This window comes from Haliotis rufescens, unplaced genomic scaffold, assembly GCF_023055435.1.
Source record: "Haliotis rufescens isolate VD_foot unplaced genomic scaffold, xgHalRufe1.0.p SCAF_3, whole genome shotgun sequence".
Classification (NCBI taxonomy): Eukaryota; Metazoa; Mollusca; class Gastropoda; order Lepetellida; family Haliotidae; genus Haliotis; species Haliotis rufescens.
In genome coordinates this window covers 14,773,990-14,796,234 of record NW_025964001.1, presented here as the reverse complement: position 1 = coordinate 14,796,234, position 22,245 = coordinate 14,773,990, and the positions used below count along the sequence as shown (strand labels likewise).

General features: G+C 40.0%; 1 protein-coding gene across 2 annotated transcripts in view; it reads right to left on the bottom strand.

The window, feature by feature from the left end:
• Window positions 1-17,801: 17,801 nt before the first annotated feature.
• The window catches only part of LOC124134855 (egl nine homolog 1-like), a 32,230-nt gene continuing 27,786 nt past the window's right edge, over window positions 17,802-22,245 (bottom strand). For both annotated transcript variants that reach the window (XM_046499922.2, XM_046499921.2), the window contains 3 exons: window positions 19,566-19,702; window positions 19,256-19,320; window positions 17,802-18,224 (listed from right to left, as the gene is read on the bottom strand). In XM_046499922.2, coding sequence (XP_046355878.1) covers window positions 18,163-18,224; window positions 19,256-19,320; window positions 19,566-19,702 — 264 coding nt within the window. In that variant the 3' untranslated portion in view covers window positions 17,802-18,162. The remainder of the gene's footprint in view (window positions 18,225-19,255; window positions 19,321-19,565; window positions 19,703-22,245) is intronic.

Sequence of the window (22,245 nt, the reverse complement as noted above, 5' to 3'; positions counted from 1 at the left end):
CAGAGTCGGTTGTACGATGCTGACAATATCATGAGCATGTGTTTATGAATCACTATCACATAGTGATTGTGCCAGGTGTTCGCGAAATGGTGAACGTATTCGGCCACACCGGTGGATATTTTTCAGCTACTCGTACTTCTGCAAAACCAAATGTTCTTTTTATTAAGACTATGAGCCTAAATAATTTCTTTTTTAAATCAACTTGCATCAATGTAGTTTTAATTGCAGTCATATTCTTCTTTCAAGAATCTGAGCAAGTATTTTCTGAGACAATTTATTTCGATACAATATTAAAAGGCCAGTCCTTACTCGATATGTATCATCTCGGATACATGCACATGGTCTGTGTTCTCCATTGCCTACGTGAGCTGATTCAAAAGATCTTCCTTCAGTACATGGAATCTGACATCGGCGTTAAGAGGTGAGGAAGTCCTGTCATAGAGGGATATAGAAACAGACAAAACAAAATAAATTTTTAACGAATTAATATTCGTAGATTTGTAACATTTTGCAAATAGAATCTGTTTTGGGCAGGGAATTCTTATAAATATAGATTTATTTTTTTAATGGGTGTGTCGCTTTTATTAAAGGCGCAATGAATAAATATTAGAAAAAATGAAATGAATTGTAGCAGATATATGTTTTGTGAATTAAAAATTGCATCTGATCTGTAATGGAATGTTTTCCTGCAATAAATATTATCTTATCTCAATATATACATATATTCACAGTTCCTGTACGTTAATCGTGTTTTCCCCCTTTTCTTTTTTTAATGTGAGGGTGGTAGGTTAGCCTAGTGGTTAAAGCGTTCGCTCGTCACGCCGAAGACCCGGTTCAATTCCCGACATGAGAACAATATCTAAAGCCAATTTCTGGTGTCCCCCGCCGTGATATTGTTGGAATGTTGCTAAAAGCGGCGTAAAACCATGCTCGTTCACTCACTCACACTTAATGTGAACTAAGGGGAAAAAGAAACTATACTGAGTTTGTTTTATACAAGTATATAATTGAAACCCAAGGCCCCATACCACGTTTGAAATGCAAATTGGTGCCGAAAAATGCAAATTTATTGATTTTCAAAGATAAGATGTCAAAGTGTATTATGCGATGTTTTCTGCAAACCCTTAAACGTTTTAAATCAAATTATATTTTAGAAAATGAAACCATGTAGAAGTATTCCTGGAGTGCAGTTTATTGAGATATTTTCAGGTGAATAAGTAACTGAGAGACTTAGTTTCCTCTGCTCCTCAGTTTGTATAAGGGGTCATGTACACACGCTTGCCTCACTGTCTTGTTCGGAGGTATAAAATCTACGGTGGCCCATAAGGGACATGGAGTCTGTTTTTCAATATTTTGATGTTTAACTTATTTTTATCTTAACCTTTTGCAAATTAACACAATCTGCCATACAAATATGTGATAAATCATGTATAAAAACATCCGAAAACATAGAAAATGTACTTTTAAGTAGCTTTTGAGTCGCTGAAATGTGAAGTGAAAATGTCAAAAACTAAAATGGAAATGTCAAAAACCAAAACGAAAAGGTCAAAAACTAAAATGAAAATGTCAAAAACTAAAATGAATACACAGAAAACTATTTCCACCTCGGTGTAAATATTATCACCGCGGTGAAAACTATTTACACCGAGGTGAAAACTATTTCCACCGCGGTGATAATATTTACACCGCGGTGGAAATAGTTTTCTGTATTTTCATTTTAGTTTTTGACATTTTCATTTTAGTTTTTGACATTTTCGTTTCACTTTTCAGCGATTCAATATCTTCTTTACACATGATTTATCACATATTTGTAAGACAAATCGTGTTATTTTGCAAAAGGTTACGATAACAGTAAATGAAATATCAAAATATTGAAAAACAGACTCCGTGTCCCTTATGGGCCACCGTAAAAATCGTATATGTTTCTTAACCCGCTCTTATCAGTTGTCCATCGCCTTCAATCGATGGCGTGTGTGTGTGTGTGTGTGTGTGTGTGTGCCTGTGCAGGAATTAACACGTGAGATGTACTCCCCACACCGTGAAAATACGAGTTATAATGAAAAAAACGGTTTTTTCCAATATCATCATTCATCACTCTCAGATCGTGTTTCGAATAATTTCATGCATTTCAATCGAGCCATTAATTCAGTTCTAATTTGTTTATGGGAATTGCCGCCGCGTAACACCATCACAACACTAGGGTTAGGTCAGGCTGACCTGAGCGGTACATGCCAAGTCGCACGTAGCCAACATAGATAAGATAGGCCACGACCACGTATCACCCCTCACCCTAGCGCGTTGGTCAAGACGGACCACGCCTCCTTCTTCCGGCACACGTCCGCATATTAGTAGGGGGCTGTGTATTTTAGGTAAACAATAGATGTAGATGTGAGAAATATATGATGATGTAATATGCTGTACTGTGTTTATATGTAGTTGTATGTATGTACATGTGGTACTATTTGACGATATGTGCTACAGTTGTAGAAGAGTTGAAGCGAAGTGGGGTTTATAGTCGCGTTACGATTATTTCACTAATACAGAGACGTGCATGCACTACTAATTTTAGTTCGTTATAACCGTAGTCCGTTATAAGCATATATGCAGCATAACTACAGCAAATAGTCGGGACCAAAAAAGTAAGTTCGTTATATCCGTCAGTTCGTTATAAGCGTGTTCGTTATAACCGTAGTTTATTGTACGTGTGTGTGTGGCTGGTACTAGCCCGGACCTTTACAGTGCAAGCCGTTTAACGTGGACACCCCATCCCAGTCAGACATTATACTGACCCCATGCTGACCAGTCATTGACTTGGTTGATACATGTCATCGATCCCAATTGCGTGGATCGATGCTCATGATGTCAATCACTGGATTGTCTGGTCCAGACTCGATTATTTTACAGACCGCCCTCATATAGCTGTAATATTGCTGAGTGCGGCGTTTAACAACAAACAAACAAAAAAGTCATTATTTTATCCCCTTAATGCCAGACAGGGGAAAATAAACAAGAAATACCATCTTTTACCATCACGTACATATTTTGGTATGACGAATGCGGGGATCGAACCCCAATCCTTCCGCTCTCTAGGCAGAAACTCTGTGCCTGAAGATGTATGTAGTGTTAGTAGTAGCAGTAACAACAGCAGTAGCAGAGATTGTAGTAGCATTAGTAGTAAGGATAAATTATATAGTGTTAGCAGTAGCAACAGCAGTAGCAGAGATAGGAGTAGCATTAGTAGTAAGGATAAATTATATAGTGTTAGGAGTAGTAACAGCAGTAGCAGAGATAGGAGTAGCATTAGTAGTAAGGATAAATTATATAGTGTTAGGAGTAGTAACAGCAGTAGCAGAGATAGGAGTAGCATTAGTAGTAAGGATAAATTATATAGTGTTAGGAGTAGTAACAGCAGGATGATAGTAGTAGTAGTTGTAGTTGTTGTTGTTGTTGTTGTTGTTGTTGTGAACAACAGTTTATCACGTTTTCATCCATCGTGAACACTATAAATACAAGGAAATTATCAACTATTCTGAAAGGCACATTTAAAGTTTTAAGCGTTACGTGTCAGGGTTATTTTCTTCATTTCCAACAGTGTAACCAGCTTCCTGATAATTGTGCTGACCTTGCTAAATCTTTATGAGCAGAGTACATGCATCCAACAACACTATCAACGTTTCCGTACTATTAACGCCGCCTTTGTGAACCCAATAGAATGAAAAACAGCTGTAATCTTTTGAAAGTTTATTTCTCTGAATGAGCGTGTGTTTTTCTTTACACGTAGTAACCTCTCCTGGCTAGATTGAGCGCTGCGTTGTGGGGATTTCACCTGGAGACTTTGGGTTCAGCTGTCCAAACTGACCCTTGTTATTAATGATGCGGACGTGATGTCCTGGGGTAAAGACCTCTGTATCCAGGGGCACCCTGCGTGTGGTCGGGCACTTGGCGCTGGACAAAACTGATAAAGGGCTAAGCAAATATATACTTGTGTATGTGGTGAGCGACCGACCCGTCGATCATTTAATTTGGAACCTAGTGAATTTGTTATTGTTTGAAGACAATTTGCGAAGGCCTGTATTGAAGATGTTAATGTGAGTGAGTGAGTGAGTGAGTGAGTGAGGTCAGAGGGCGTCGGATTTGGATGGATAAGGGTGTAATTATAAATAACAACAGACATTTGTAACACGTGAAATCCGCTCACTGCTCACGGCACAACAATATTATTGACAGTGTAATGGATTAATGCGAACTCAAATTTCATTCCCAGCTCCCTGGGGAGTATACAACCAAGCTATCGTCTCTTCCTACCGGGTACCCATTTACTACTTGGTGACCAGAAGCATATTTCGAACAAAGTCACATTCTTAAGGAGACACCACATGTAGCATGTGTTTCAGTGTGGAGTAGTCCCGATACTCAAGACACTCAGGAGACAAGCTGTGGAATACGGTCACCCATCCACCTAATCTCCGCTACCAACATTGCTAACTCCGCCTGATTTGTAAGCTGTGCTCTGAGCAAAGGACCAGTATGAGGGGTGATTCTGTTTAAGTTCAGAGGTGGCATTACGTCGGAGGGGTGACACACGTTTGGGTCAGAAATTATGAATTGGTTCTCTAAGGGGGTACGGGTGGCCCAGTCGTCTAAGGCGCCGCGATTCGCTGTGCAGAGTTGCGTCCCTTTGGCAAGCCAGAAACCTATGATTGTGGGTTCGAAACCCGGTTCGCCCCGATTATGTTTCAAGGTTTGTCAGCACCATACCCGATCTCTTGGCTTTCGCCGAAGTGGTAAACGTCTGAGACCTGCATCACTTCGGGCTTTCTTCCCACATTAAGCTGACACGCCGCGATATAACTGGAATACTGTTAAAAGCGGCGTTAAATCCAACTCACTCACACTCACTGGTTCTCTAAATTCTGTGACATTCTCAACTTAAACTCTTAAGAGAACCAATTCATAATTTCTGACCTAAACGTGTATCACCTTAAATTCCCCAAACAGATGACGTATACTTATTTTGTCACCTTACATTCCCGAAACAGATGACGTAAATGTCTTTCCCCCGAACTGCAACGGGTACACATACCTGTGTGAAATCCCCACTTCATACAAAAATATATTTGCTGTCAACACTTTTAGCAAAATTCTGAACTGAAACCATATGAGTTGTTGAGTGGTCTTAAAATATATCAATGTCAAACTACCTGCCATTTCATTTTGGTCATCTGAAGATATATTACAACAGAATAGTATATCTCTCAGCCCTTTTCAGTGAACGAACTTTTTGCATAACTGCCGTACAATCTCATGACATACACCTTTCTTGTTTAACAATGCCAGTGTATTTAGATATGCTCTTTCAACGAAGATTTCAAGGTGCGTCATGCGACACTTGCTCAAAAGTTGTTTGATCATGGTTGCGACATTTAAGGTCTCGGCAAAGCTTTCAAACGTTTTATGGTAGAGACGTAGAGGACATTTCATTGACAAAAAATATATCTGATGCAATTACCTATTTTGTATTCGTGTATTCAAGTACCACGTATTCCCGTGTTCGCTCAAATGAACAATTGATTTGCCCGTATATGCGTTAGTGACCGTGTCGCCGGTGGGCCAGGATACTTTTCATAAAGAAAGGATTTATTAATTTTGGCAATAGTAAACAGTTCTAATATTTTCTCAGTCAGAACAAAGACATGTGCATAACATATCTATGAAACTGTATCCATTGATAAAACAATAACTGTTGGGATGTTTTATATATACTCACACGGCAAGTGGTTTTAAGCAAATAGGTAACAAACACGGAACCATAAATTGATACGAGTTTTAGCATGTAGTGAAGCCTGTTTGTGTTATCAATATTTTTGGTTGCATTTTGGAAGCCCCGAGTAAAAACGCAACATAAAAAAGGAATCGACAAAACGCACAATTTCAATGAATATGTGGGTATCATGTACACATTTCTCGCGATATCGAAAATGCACGAACTGTCACGAACTGTAGTGGGCATAAAACTGTGGCCGGTTCCTGGACCTACCACTGCTTGGTCAACAATGCCACGCCTAACTCAAATTCCGAGAAACCAGGCTATCGGACGTTTGGAAGCTGGAGAGTCTGTCCAAGATGTTGCCCGTCATTTCAACGTTAACATAACAACAATTTACCGTCTCCTGCATCGATACAATGCTACACAGACCACAGATGACCTTCCTCGGAGCAGTCGTCCTAGGGTCACCACACCTCGACAAGATCGGCAGATTACCCGTCAACACCAGCGACATCCGTTCCTTACTGCAAGTGAAAGTGCTCGACAGACCATAGGAACACATAATCGACACATTAGCCGGGACACTGTGATCCAACGTCTCCGTTCCAACAACCTCAGATGTCGCCGACCACCACGTCGTCCTGTTCTCCAACCACGGCATCGACAAGCACGACTTCAGTGGGCACAGGGTCATCACAATTGGCGTCATCGTGAGTGGAGGCGTGTCATCTTCTCTGATGAAAATCGCTTTTGTGTCTCCCATGCAGACGGAAGAGTCAGAATTTGGCGGCGTCGAGGTGATCATTTTGCTGACAGAAACGTTGTGGAAAGGGATCCATGATCCATGATCCAGGGATTGGACTTAATGCCAGACTTGGACCCATGTGCTTTCTGAATGTTGGTCAAGGTCGGGGACACGGCGTCACTGCTCAGCGGTATATCGACCAAGTGATCAGACCCCACGTTGTTCCATTTTTTTGCACAACATCAACAACACATTTTCCAGCAGGACAACGCTCGTCCCCATGTTGTAAGAACTTATATGGCCTTTCTGCAACAACACAACATCTGTGTTCTACCGTGGCCGGCCCTCAGCCCTGATCCGAACCCCATCGAACAAAAAATGAAATTGATGATGAAAAAACAAAGCAGATGACAATTAAACCGATCGTCCAAACGCATCACTGCAACGGCCATGGTAACCCGATGCACGTGAGTTCCGTGCAAATTGAAATGCACATGCGTTCCCCCAATTCTTGCCGTATAAAAACCCACCCAGATCGAATAACATTCATTCGTTATTCAATTGCTACCACATGCCAAGATTGACAAGAGATCAGCGACATCAAGCCTTTGGACGATTGCAAGCTGGACAAACCGCCCGGCAAGTAGCCAGTGCATTTCAAGTCCACATTAGGACCATATACAGGCTTCAGCAACGGTACCAGACCACCAACACTACAGATGACCGACCACGTAGTGAAAGACCAAGGGTCACTACCCGACGTCAGGATCGTCAGATTGTGCGACAGAATCTTCAAGATCGCTTTGATGCTGCTGCGGAAACTGCACGACAGACCATGGGGACACACCAGCGACACATTAGTGTGGACACCGTGCGTCGACGATTGACGAGCAGACACCTCCACTGTCACAGGCCACACCTAGGACCCATTCTGACACCACGTCATCGCCGCGACCGTCTTCAATGGGCAACACAGCACCAGCATTGGCGCCACCAGCAGTCGAGAAGAGTCCTCTTCTCAGACGAGAGCCGTTACTGTATCTCAACAGCAGATGGCAGAGAGTCTGGCGACGCCGTGGGGAACGTTATTCGGATGCTTGTGTTCTTGAGAGAGACTCGTGGGGTAATCCGAGCATCATAGTGTGGGGTGGAATTGGTCTTGCACATAGGGTCGGCCCTGTGGTCCAGAACATCGGTCCAAGGGGAGGCAATGGTGTCACAGCAGCTCGGTACATTGAGACCACACGCCATACCTCATTTGGCACGTCGCCGCAAACACGAGTTTCAGCATGATAACGCCCGTGCCCACACTGCGAGAGCAACAACAGACTTTCTCCAGCAGAATGGCAGTCCCGATTTTAAATCCCATTGCGCACCTGTGGGACGAGATTCAAAGACTGCTGAATGACGTCCGACCAAGGCCGACAACTGCAGCTAAACTGCGCCAGGCGTTCCTCAGAATATGGGCTCAAGTGTCTATGGCTTTCATCGACCGCCTCATCCATTCCATGTATCGACGTTCCACGGCAGACTTGTGATGCCATTTTCTCAGAGACTAGTGTTGTGTTTCACTTTAAGAACATTTGACACTTTAATTTCAACCTTGATGATCAGTTTTGCCAAGTTTCATCTTTTTAATATGTCTCAAATTATGTTTACAGTGTTCTCAAATGTCTATCAATGGTGACGTTTCTCTTTGTGGTTCAGTATATTTGTATCGGGGTCGGTATGGCAGACTAAGCGTACATGTGAATACCATTGTCGTTAATGACCACAGGCCTCGCACAGCGAAAATGGACTTAACCACTGATGACGAATCCTCATTCCGGATCAAGCCGATTGACAATTCTTCTTATAGTAAGGTCAGAAAGGTCTGAGGGGTGACGCATTGGATTTGACGTGTGACGGACCAGGGACGAAACACGTTGCTAGGACACCCACCTAAGAGAAATATATAGTGTACTCTATTCTATGTGTGCTTCACAGCAACCGACAAATTTCCGTGTGACCGCCTTTACACACAGAGCGACAAAACGTGACATGTCACACTCGTCAAATTATACCCGCATATCTCAATAAGCGATAACTGGCAATCGACACGTACCTAGTTTAATCCACGTGCTTAAAGCCGCAATTTAATAACAGGGAAGTGTCGAATGCTTATGCCACCGAGGGGGGATTTGTACGGAAGCCCATTAGGCCCACACAATCATTATTTATATATTGAAAATTCTGCAATCTTGAAATATGCAAGCTCTTATCTGGCAACCGTGTCAACTGAAACCAGAGTGCGAAACATTTGCTGAATTTAGTTTATCTTGAATTTTCAAATTAATGACTTGAATTGTCAAAATATGGCATGACCCTAATGGTGCCCCATAGTTTCGTTGCAAATTGTAGATCATTTAAAATCAGTCAAAATGTTAAGTCCCAATTTTTTTCGCTATACCGTTTTGAGTGGCGACCACCTTTTGAATCCGGGGATGAATATGTCCCCAGTATCCAATGTTGATTGTAAGAGCCGACCAAACGCTGGATATGAAGGGGTGGTTATAAAAGTCGGGGAATTGTTCCAGAAGACTTGAACTCAGGTTCTGCACCAAACAAAACGTTCAAATCATTGAGATGAATATGACCATATACAGAAGCATATATATATGCTGTATACATAAATGTCAGGGGAATTGTGAATTTCCACTTCGTGTCAGCAATATACCGTTAATAGCTTTAGCTTACGGCGCCTACATTTCGCATTTGGTTACTGGTATATGCAAGTTGTGCAAAGCGATCTTTGCCCTGAGGTGATCGTAACTCCCATACCATAACATAGACAAGCGCTAAGCTTGTTTTGCACAACGACACCCAGAACATGTACATTTTCTTCCAATTTCACGGACCGCCTCCGTGGTCTAGTGGTAGAGCGTCCGCCCGGAGAGCGGAAGGTCCGGGGTTCGATCCCCGGCCGCGTCATACCAAAAGACGTTAAAAGATGGTACTTGTTGTAACCCTGTCTGGCGCTCGGCATTAAGGAGCTAAAACAAGGACTGGTCGGCTCGGAGTCAGTATACTGTGTCTCAGTGGGGTATTCATGTTAAACTGCGGCATGGTATCTCAGTGTGCTAGTACTATAAATCGGCATCAGTCCGGACTAGTACAAGCAGCCACACAAACACAAACACAAACACGTACATGCACGTCGCTATATAAGTGCAATAATCTTGGACGCGACGTTAAACCCCATTTCACCTCACCTCACCTACAATTTCACGGAAAGAAGCACTTAAGCTTACAACTAGGATTTCCAATAAAGGTATCACCATCAAAGGTCTGGTTAAGCAATTCCAGCAATTAATGGGGACGTTCAAAGGAATTTACTTACTGACACGTCGCATGTGAACATAATATCGCGATGCCATCCCATGCTGTGACCTTCGCATGGAGTTTTATAATTCCATATCCACCCGCACTTGCATTTTTAATGTAAATTATGTCAGTGGTGGTGCTCAGGGTGGAGCAGGACATGTTTGCCCTTTTCGTTGACACCTGGGTGTCATCACTGATTTTAAGTGATTCATTCAAATAGACGGTATCATTTTGCCTTTTAGCACTAATGGAATCTGAAGTGGCAAATATTCGAGAATGTTTATTCTCTTGCGTTGACGTTTTGAATTCACTAATAAATCAACTGAGGGTAAGTGTAACAGGACGTATTGTATTTCACACGTCTGGAACGCGACAATATAGCACAGGGTGTCTGTCTTTACCCGGATCTATTGCAGTGAACTCTACACACCCGGATCTGTATAATAAATCATTGCTTGTTCTTCAGAATTAACTGTCATTCTACCACACAAAGTACTCCTTTGTGTCATGTACATCATTTTACTAAGATTAATTACTGTGAACACATTTACGACTAGGTTAACAGATATTTTCCCAATCTGTTTATGTTCTTAATCATGTGCTTCGCAAAGTAAGACCCGTTTTATTACAATATAGATCACTGCTGGGTGAACAGAGGAACATTTTTAACAAAGTCACTTGCCCAAGGAGACACCACATGTTGCAAGTGCTTCAGTGTGTGGCACGACCGAAGCCCTAGAAACTCTCAGGAGCCAAGCTGTTGAACAGGATGACCCATCCCCTCTGCAACCGTCCTTGTGTCACTTCACCAGATGAGTGACCTGTGCGCCTTTTCACAGGACCATGTGCCACCACAGGACCACAGGGCCACGATCCTCCTCAGTGAGCTCTCGCCCTCAGCAAAGGTGCTGGAGACCAATTCTTCCTTTTTATGGTTATTTTCGATACCTTACAGTCATTGAAGGCATTCAATGTCCCTTTAGTAAGAGACATAATCAACAAACCAATCAACAAGCTTAATCACTGATGTTTTATTCTATCGTGTCGAATATTTTACAACATTGGCATTTGGCATGGCATTGCTTCATAATTGGAAAATTCTCACAGGATAAACGTACTGTACAATCTTCATGGTTATCCTGAATACAAGAAATAAGCACCAAACAACTCACATACACTCATACTTACATTCTGTAACCATGACAAAAAGCAGCATTGACATAATACTGACTCAATCCGTACATTGGTTTGTCCATCTCTTCCCAGTCAGTTATTCAATTCACTAATACACATCTCAGGAACACCTGGTATCATCACTGACTTTCATTGATCCATTCATATAAGTTTCAACGCTATCTTGGCTTTTAGGCCCATTGAATCTATTTTGGCGGATAATCGAGGCTGATTTTTCTTTGGCATTAACCATTATAAGTTGTAGCAGGATCACATGGCTTACATGGGGTTTTATGCATCCTACGTTTTATACCATGAGCTGGGGGCGAGTGGCATAAAACGTAACCAGGGACCCATAAAACCCCTTGTAATCCGAGTGTTCCTGCTACAACGAATGTATCCTACTGACATGTTTCGGAAATCCACCTGCAGCCTGTTTTCTGGTGGTGGAGTATAAGGGATTTATTCTCCCTTTCAAAAACGTATTTCCCTTGCAGGCGGGAAACATAATATATTATCAAGATCACGTGAACCACTCAGATCTCAACATGCTGACATGGCGGTATGACAAATATATTTAGCCCACACTCAATCCTACACAACTATATAAAGCGTACAAAATTGAGAAATGTCCAATGCATGACAGCAAACACTATAGACAGTCAAACCCTTACATATATGTTCCCTTTCTTCCTTTGGCTGAGTAACATAGCACCTCCTGATTGATGGTTCATTGCTGGCATGTAAGTGTGGGAGTGAATGTTGCTTTTTCTCCCCAATAAGGAACATTTGAGTGACAAATTGGCAGCCTGCTTATAATTGTCCGGCCAGGCAAACAAGTGGTTGATAGAAAAAGCAACAACAAAAACTGGTATGATGAAAAAATCATCCAGGTTTTAGTTGCCTCCAAACACAAGCATGGGGGCCATAGGAACATAAAAGACCCATCTCCCAATTGAAACAGTAACACAATTACCATATATGTGAGAGTAACCCGTCCCAATTCTGGATCACAGGTTCGACTCTACCAGCTGACTAAAAACAAGATGAAAATACCAAAAACATAACACAGGCATATTGAGCCATGCTTTTAAACTTACAGCAATTCAAAAATAGATCTTATTTTATTATACTCTTATCTGCACATCTCTCCTAATCCCACCTCCCCCAACCAATTTCTTTGATAAAACAAATTGTATTACCCCCAACACAACCTAAACTATTTCAAAGTAAATAAGGAAAATAAACAGCTACAAATGTAATGTCAGCTGCATGATTTTGAGCTTTTCTTTCCTTTTGTTTACACAGAAACCACTCTCTCCTCATTGAAGTCTTGTTTGTTCAAAGAGTAATTTCTTTCTCAAGCACAGATAAAGCCCTTTTAAAAATGAAGACTTTTTGTAAGCACAATTGCTCAGTGTATACAAATTATCTGAAGACACAATTTTGCGTTAGTTAGTAATGTTACTCTTGCTGGAAGTAAATGACCAAATGAGTTATAGTATCGCCCTACCTTTACACCTGGCTTAACTAATCATCTTTACAACTTCAAACAGTACAAATGGTAAATATGCTTCACAAAGATGAATTGCCCACCCACATGCCCCTTTTCAGTCCATAGGTTTAAGAATCATTTGGCAGACTGTGTTCCATCAATGCCCGGAATCAACCCTGCCTGAGAATAGAGGCACCCAAGTCCAAGGTACTGTGTGCATGTTACAGGACAGTAACTAACTTTGGGCTATACTCATATGTGCCAAAACATCATGATGTACACAAACAATTACTTTGACTAGATTGTCTACTCTTGCATTGCCAGTGGATAGTAGGTTCGCCATGTCCTGTTAAAAATAAGTCAACCTATAATTTTGAAGGTTTCTGTAGAGGATTGTGTGTAAAGATTGTATAATATTTCATTTTCCATACAAGGGTTCTATGGAGGATTGTAATATAAGATTTATGGAGGATTGTAAAAGGTGGTACTTTGGAGGATTGTAAAATAAGGGTTCTAATGAAGGATTACAAAGGTTCTAATCAAGGATTGTAATTGGAAGATACATAGAGGATTGTAATACAAGGTTTTATGGAGAACTGTAATACGAAGGTTATAAGAAGGATTAGAATACAAGATTATATGGAGGAGTCTAAAACAGATATTCTATGGAGGATTGTAATATATAAGGTCCTATAGAGGATTGTAAGATAAGGGTTCTAATGAAAGGTTTACAAGGGTTCTAATCGAGGATTGCAAAAGAAGGATACATAGAGGGTTGTAATACAAGGTTTTATGGAGAATTGTAGCATACTGGTTATAAGAAGGATTGTAATATAAGATTACATGGAGGAGTGTAATAAAAGATTGTAATTAAGAAGAGAAATAAAATAGTCTTTAATGGACATTGTAACTAAAATGTAAGTCCTTGGTTCTAAGGGAGGAATGTAATAAATGGGTTCTAATGGAAGATTGTAATACATGGAGGATTGTGAGTGAGTGAGTGAGTGAGTGAGTATGTATAGTTTTACGCCGCTTTTAGCAATATTCCAGCAATATCACGGCGGGGGACACCAGAAATGGGCTTCACACATTGTACCCATGTCGGGATTCAAACCCGGGTCTTCGGCGTGCCGAGCGAGCGCTTTAACCACTAGGCTACCCGACCACCACAATGGAGGATTGTGAATTCAATGGGTCCCAATATGGATTGCTGCAGCCTACAGCCTGCAAATCACATACTTTCCATTGTGGATGTGAAATGACACATTGAAGGGAAAATGTAAGGAACCGACTGTTTAAGTAACCAACTATGATGGTAGAAAAAATAAAAACATATTATTTGTTAAGAACATGAACTATCTTCGACATATAAAATATCACAAATTAATTATTAACACTAAACTTTTTGTGAAGTATTTTAGCATCAAGAACAACTAGGATTTCCAGGCAATTGAAATTAATAAATAGAATGTTGCACTTAAGGTGAATGAGTTGTTTTACTTGAGAGTCCCTATGTATGTACTTTACAAATGTATACCCATGTATGGATTTAAACCCAGGCAAGTTGATCGAAAACAAACAGGCCAAAACACTAGGCCACCCTGGTGCTACACCTCTTGGGTTTGGTTCTTAATGCTTCATGTAACCCTAAAACCATAAGAAGTCCCTTGCATGGAACCAACATGTTTTAGTACCTGGCTCAAAGAATACTCAGCCTGAATGCTATTGTACAGCAGTACAGTATTGATAGGTGACCAATTTAAAATTACAATCATCCTAATATTAATTTTAGAATAGATACAAAATACAACGGTAACTCATGAAAAAGGGCTTTAGGTTGGCAACATATGCACAGACAAAGTACCCTGTAACTGACATAAAACACCACTTATAATTACATATGATAATCACACACTGTTAAAGCAGATAATGAACACTATAGGTGCTATTACATAAGGGACAAACACTGCTTCAAGATATCTACACCATGCATCAGGCACTCCCATAACAATTTTGGCACATACTTCTGAATGAGAAGTAATTTACTGGCTTTGGTTATTTCTTCAGCCTGTTCCCCAGACAGGGGTCCCCCACACACTGATCCCCATTTTGGTTTTCCAAGATGGGTTGTCAGTCTACTGCTGGTGGTGGTCGTGGTGCTTCCAGGGCTTTATTCAAACAGTATATTTCATGCACTAAGTGAAACGAAATAGTGATTGCTAATTGACCTGGAATATCAATTGCAGTTTGCCAGTGAGGAACGTTATTTTGATAATCTAGGTCAATAAAGAAGTGATTCTGTAATTGTCATTCCTCCTAACAAGCCCACAAAGCTACATGGCATTCCATTCTACCATGGGATGGACACAAAGAAATGTTCTCAGAAACGAGAATCCCCAATGTAATAAAAAGTGCTGAAATTTGCATACACAACAAACAGTGCTGTAAATAATAGCCAGAAACCACACAAAACTGCAGGCTCTTGAGGACTGGTTTCTGTTCATTTCTGGACAATATTCATACATGTTAGGCCAGACCAATGCTTTTTTGTGTTTAGTGCACACATCTGGTCTAACTTTTGCAACAGTAAATACATCTAAATGAATATAAAATGTGATACTTGATTGAAAATAGGCTTGTATTGTTTCTATTATCTTTATATTTCTATATATAGAGGTTTGTTTAAGGAATTACGCCTCAAATCAACCTTGACAACATTGTTTGCTCCTGCCTACCAAGACAAGACAAAACAAGAAATATCACTGACCTGGCCTTTCTGTGATGAAAGATAAGCAGGAGAACCACACATACTTGTACATGGAAGGGTGCAAGAAGCCCATACCAGCTGGTTGGTTGGTTGGTTTGTTGTTTAACGCCACATTCAGCAATATTCCAGCGATATGACGGCGGTCTGTAAATAATCGAGTCTGGACCAGACAATCCAGTGATGGATATCATGCGCATCGATCCACGCAATTGGGACCAATGACATGCATCAACCAATTCAGCGAGCCTGACCACCTGATCCCGTTAGTTGCCTTTTACGACAAGCACAGTCGCCATATCAGTAGATCTACCCAGAGTGAACATGGTAAATACTGTGATGAAAGACAGGAATTCATAGGAAGGTGCATATCAAATGCCACAATAAGAACCATAACATGATTCCAAGAAATATCAAAAGCCAAAAAACTTGATTTGAAGAGACCAATATTTTTATCCATCACAAATTTAACCTGCAGAGCTTCTTCCTGGATAGATTAATGAAACTGCTTGATCAGTGCACACAGAGCCTATGTAGGTGACAGTATCAACGATATTACACTGAGTCACTGTGACCAATCTCATTAAAAAAGATCTGGTATGATCACATTACGCGTCACCTCAGAACGACCTTTCACGAACTTTAACCAACCAATCAAATGACTAACAAGAAGTCGACGTTAGTCAATCAGAAAGCAGCTTTCTTGAACTGTACGGCACTAGTTTCTAACTGGCGACTTCCATTTCAGATTACACTTTGAAACATATTTTGACACGTTTCACGATTCAAAATTTGAAAACTGAACAAAAGAACATTATGCATGTCTAATAGATGGCTGAGACTGTAAGGGAGTACTTCCCACAGGCTATGCAAAGTCTCTTCGGTTCAAATGTTTATCCCATTGAAGCAATAATTGGATGATGATTTTGACTGAATCTGTCGTATAGCCCGTAACTGTCATTCGGAATACCCTGCGTTAACCTTTCTGAGAATGCAGGAACACGGGTGGCACAGTCATCTCTGTGCAGAGTTGCATCCCTTGGGCACGCCAGAAACCTATGATTGTTGGTTCGAATCCCGGTGCGCCTCGATTATGTTTCTAGGTTTGTCAGCACAATACCCGTGCTCCTCCTTCATCAAAGTGGTAAATGTCTGAGACCTGCATCACTTCGGGCTTCTCTGCCACATTAAGCTGACACGCTGTGATATAACTGGAATAATGTTAAAAGCGGCGTTAGACCCAACCCACTCACTCACTTTCTGAGGATGCCTGATTAGAAAAAAACTTTTTGGACGTTACTTTCCTTATCTGGTAAGTGAAGCTCTGATTGGTAGGATGAAAGGTCATTCTGACGTGATGGGATATCCTCAGATCTTTGTTTAGCAGTAATGAGAAATAAGATTTCATTTTAATGAGATTGAACTGTGACAGATGAACATCAACATTCCAAAATAGATTCATTCCAGTAAAGCTGACAAGTAATAAACATGAACCAAGTACACATCAGGATTGACTCCTTTAAGTCAACACTGTTTTAACGTCAGCCATTATGGAAAAGCTTGAATGATGCAGAAACAAACAATCCATTTTCAAAGGTGCAAGATTAAATAACATTATTTTCTATGGTCAATGTGTCTTTTCAAGCTTATAGATTGTTATGTCTATGCATCAATTTATTTTCAGTTTTCTTTAACAGTAAAATTGCTTCTAAAAAAACAACTCTCTTCCATGATTAATTGGTCAGCGTCACCAGCTGGAACTACGTAGTGTTGTGTTAATACAAGGTTACTCCACACAGCGATATCTCCTTTACAGCAAATAGTCCATCTCATATATACTGGTGACTGCATCATCTCTAAGAAGTTTACAGATAGATTATTTTTTAATCATCATTGGCACAAATTTTTGGTTTTGGGGTTTCCCTTTTCATACAACATGATCAAACCACATATCTTTGCACAGGGACTGATAACAAATGGCTTATCTTGGAATTTGTTTAATTATATCACATCAAACTCATACAAAAAGAATTTTGTTTTTGTACAGTTTTTGTGACAACAGTGCCTGTTGACCAATCCTGAATCCTTATTTGGAGACACTTGTTCTGAAATTCACAATGGTAACATTTTGGCTCATGTCTGTCTGAATCTTAAAGACCTTGACGGCAGAGTATGACACATTCATAAAATGTCTTGATAGACCTTTTGACAAAACAGCACATACACGATAACAATTCACAAGTGATTCCATGAAAAACCTTGTTCATGTCTCAGGAAAATGCCTTCTTTGAACACACATATAAAGTTAATGCTTTGCTGGTTATGTTGAGCAGAAAGGTGGATATAGTTGTCTTCACAAACGGTTTATTCTAAAAATGAATGCATTCAAGAGCAAAATGACACCAAAGGAAATCATGTGGTTCTGACTACCATCATTACATGGGTCCTGACATATGAGGGCAATATCTCTTTAATATCAAGTGAAAAAATAGTGTGAAATGAAACTTGATTTAATAAACCAAAAATATCAGTCATAAAAGAAAACTGGGATAGGTCAGGTAACAGCTGGCAGAAAATTGGAAAAAACTATGAAATAATTACAAATGTTACAAGTGCTCACATAATATACATGCCTTCAAGTCAAGGCAAAGCATAGGTACACACTCCAGTGTGGCAAGGGTTCAACATTTACACCAAAAAGTCACATGATAGTCCACACTCAAGTTGACCAATCAAGCTTGTTAGAGAAGACATGGCAGCCATCTTGTATAGTCCCATGTGTCACTGACTGCATCAACCTTTCGTCGTCTAGCACTGGGAATTGTGGATGTGGTATACAATAAGGAAGGAGGATGCTACGAGTTGCGGTCACCGTTTATCAATGGCACTGCTGACTTCCTTCCATTTCTGGAATGACCTGGAACAACAGAAAACAGAACTTGACATACAAGTACCCTGAAATGTAATGCAGCATCTCATCACAAAACATCCGACACTGTGAAAGAGGAGAAAATGAATGGGATGTCTTGAAACAGTGGGATGAAGTCGATCTGAAGCAGACATCCTACTGGTTAATACTATGAGTGAGTGAGTGAGTGAGTGAGTGAGTGAGTGAGTTATAGGTTTGTGAGTGAGTGAATGAGTGAGTTATAGGTGAGTGAGTGAGTGAGCAAGCGAGTTATAGTCGAGTGAGTGAGAGTGATAGGTGAGTGAGTGAGTTATAGGTTTGTGAGTGAGTGAGCGAGTGAATGAGTGAGTGATAGGTGAGTGAGTGAGTGAGTGATAGGTGAGGGAGTTGAATTTTATGCCCCTTTTAGCAATGTTCATACAAAATCATGGCGGGGACACCACATTGTACCCATGTGGGGAATCGAAACAAGGCCTTCAGCATAACGAACAAACGCTTTAACCACAAAGCCACCCCACCAAATACCTTGAGCTCAGGACAAGCCCTTGGAGGAGTGTAATAACTATAACTTAAATCCAATGATATTACTCAGTCTGTAGGATGAGGCACATGTAGTGAGTGGGTAAACACTGCATTGAAAGTTAAACTATATTCCACTTTCATCATGGCATGTAAGATTAATGTGGCAGGAAAGGCAACCGATGCAGGTCACATACATTTACAACTTTGTTTAAAATGCACAAGCAAGGTCATTATGCAAACAGAACCTATGCTGGTCATACAAGGGGACTTCATGGATCAGGAGGTCAGCTCAGGGATGATTGTGTGTCATTATACCCCGACAGAGTGATCATTGCTCACAATATCAATCACTGGACTGTCCTGTCCAGACTCGAATATTTAAAGGCTACAGTCATACACTGACAAACTGATGAGTTTGGCATTAAAAGAACGAAGACTACCAACCTTGTCAAGGAAACTCTGGGATTGAACAGCAGTATTTATCAAACTTAACATGATAGAAACGTATGATTTCTCACCTTTGTATCTCCTTAAGGCTCTTGCTCTTTCCTCCATGTCATAGTACCACACAGTGATGGCATATCTGGATAAAAAGACATATACTTAGATATTCAAGCACTAGATGTCCTTCTGCAAGGTGGCCATGGTAAAACACACAGATCTTGACTCGAAAGTGATAAAATAATCCAAGGAAAACTTCACAATTCTCCAAGCTTTGAGAATACCTACACCAGGTCAGATTTACTGAGGAGCAGGCTGACACTAACTTGCATACTAGTGTTCATTCCCTGTACAGCAGTGTTCATACCAGCTGAAGGACAAACTGACCTTTCTCGACTGGAACTCTGAACTTCATGTGGGTTCCGTCTGTCTGACCAAAAGTACAGCAGACGGTCAAACACTGGATCAATGTTGGCCACTCGGTTATTGCCCTCAGGGAATATCCTCAACAAACCACCATTTTTCTGTAACAGAAGAAATAGTCTTTACCACAATTATCATGTAAATTGAATTTAACACTGTCTCAAGGATTGAAAAAAACAGTCTTACTGTACAGTGCTGTAAATCTCGGACTCATGCCAACTAAAAGATAAGTCAAAGCAGTAAACGTGTAGTCGCCACAAATGTGTAATACGTCCAATATAAAACATCAATACCAGAGAATAATCAGAGATTATCTGCCGAAACAGATTACACTGAGCGTAAAAGGCAAAATGGTAATCAAATTGTATGAATGGATCACTGAAAATCAGTAATGACTCCAGGTCACCACTAAAAGTGTAAACATGTCCTCTTCTAAGAAATATTTCATGATCTTTAAAAAACTTCAATATTTTTTATTTAAAGCGAAACTTGATTCTGTCCAATTGGCAGTCATTTGTGAACATGGTGAATGAATTCATGTGTAGATTTTAGGTTAAACGATACCAATAATAAGAAAACTTGTCACATTTTGTTTGCCCAACATACAAAAACAAAGAAAACACATTGCAAACCTTAATACCAGTAATAACCTACAGTTTTATAAATACATCTAGACAATGTCTCATTCACACATGCCATCAAATATTGCAAAACATTGGTAAATACAATGTCTAGATCTGGGCTGGAAGTGAGTTCCAGACTGTGTAGCATAACCTAATGTGTTAGAGTCATGACATCACAAACAGAATCACTGGCAAAACAGAATCACTTGTCAACACAGAATCAGCCAATTTATTACGTGTCTTCTTAAAAAGTCAGAGCTGTTCAAATTATTTTAGAACATAAACTATTTCCAAATATTCTTCAACAAAACAAATCTCCTTGTCAGGGAAAGTCAAGTCAACTTGGGAACTAGCTGTGCATAGTAAATCCATAATTTGTTGTTGTGCAGGTCTGGTTCTATCCGGCCTGATCAAGTTATCTTTGACCTTGACTGCACAGAGGTATTTTCAATTATAGATCATGGTCACAGTCTAACATAGCCCCTTAAAATATATTATGTATTAGGTTCCATCAAAACAATTCCATAAAGGAAGCTTCAAGTGTTTAGGAACCCTCTTAGACTATAAATGGAGCTGAAAAGGAGGATTATTGTGATTATAGGCTGCTGTAGATGAGAAGGGGGTGCCAATAGAACTGGGGGTGAATACTTTATAATATATGCAGTAGGGTAGGTAACAAACTCATGGCCACAATATGTAAAATTTGACAAATGGTTACTGTTAAACATTATAGTCAGGCATTAATCAACTTTACATTGGTATTATATTGTTTAGGTCATTTAAACGTAAGTGCTACATATGTAAAAAATTATGACCATGAACATGTGCATTTTACTGTGTAGTACTGTGTCACTGGTCAGTAGGTCAATCCATGAACCAAAAATAGCCTCAGTAAAAGTCAGTACTTACAACTTCTCAACAGAGGACTACTTGCAATGCTGTTAGGCCTGTCAGAAGTATGCTTTGACACATGCTCATGATGTTGTCAGAATCATACAATGGACTGTCACTCTGTTATTAGCAGAAATTTCTTATGATTATGGAAAGGGATTAGTTGCTTCTATTTAATTTTATTTATTGAACAAATTCATCTCATTGGACAGTAGCCTACATTGCATTGGCAACTGTAACAGATCTAGATTCAAAGTAGAAAAAAAATGCTGTGCTAACAATGGGTGCAGGCTAAAACGTCCCTTCAGCAAAACATCGCTGATTTCTCGGGCGAAAACATCACCTTATTTAAAGAAAACGGCTACTTTTTGTGGTCACGTGAGAGTTTGTAATTGAAAAACATGATGACCCTTGAACAGAGCAACAGATTTAAGGGGATGTACATTTCTAGTATTCAGCAAATTTACCATTAACCCGCTTACAATTACCAAAAGCATCTTTTCTTTCAGCTGTTACCCGTTACTTTCGTCACACACATGCACCTGACAAAACCTCATGTTACTCTATACTCCCCTTGAACTGAGATTTCCTTAACAAAAATAATAAAAACAGCTCTTATTTTGACATCCTCAATAATATGAAGGAAATTAAAACAACCGACTTGTCATTTATAGTCTAACCATAAAATATACATTTTACCTTTTTCTAAGTCTAATCTATTCTAAAAAAAATTATTTTACAGACAAACCAACTGGAGGCAACACATGAAAAACTAAAAAACCCACCAAAAACACAACTTTAATTCTATTTTATCTAGTTTAATTTAGTATTTCCTATATGGCATCAGTGGCGTGTCAGCTTGATGTGGACAGAAAGTAAAGGACGCCAAAGATGTCTATAAGTTTGGTAAACCTACAAGCACAGGCATGGTGCTGACAAACCTGAAATATGATCAGGGCAAACAGGAGTCAAACCCTTGAACATAGGATTCTGGTTTGCCTAAGGGACGCAACTCTATTCATCAAATAACAGCGCCTAACACACGTGGGCCACCCATGACCCAATGTTCTGCTAAATAACTATAAAACTATTAAGACAGACCAAAATATATATATATATATATATATATA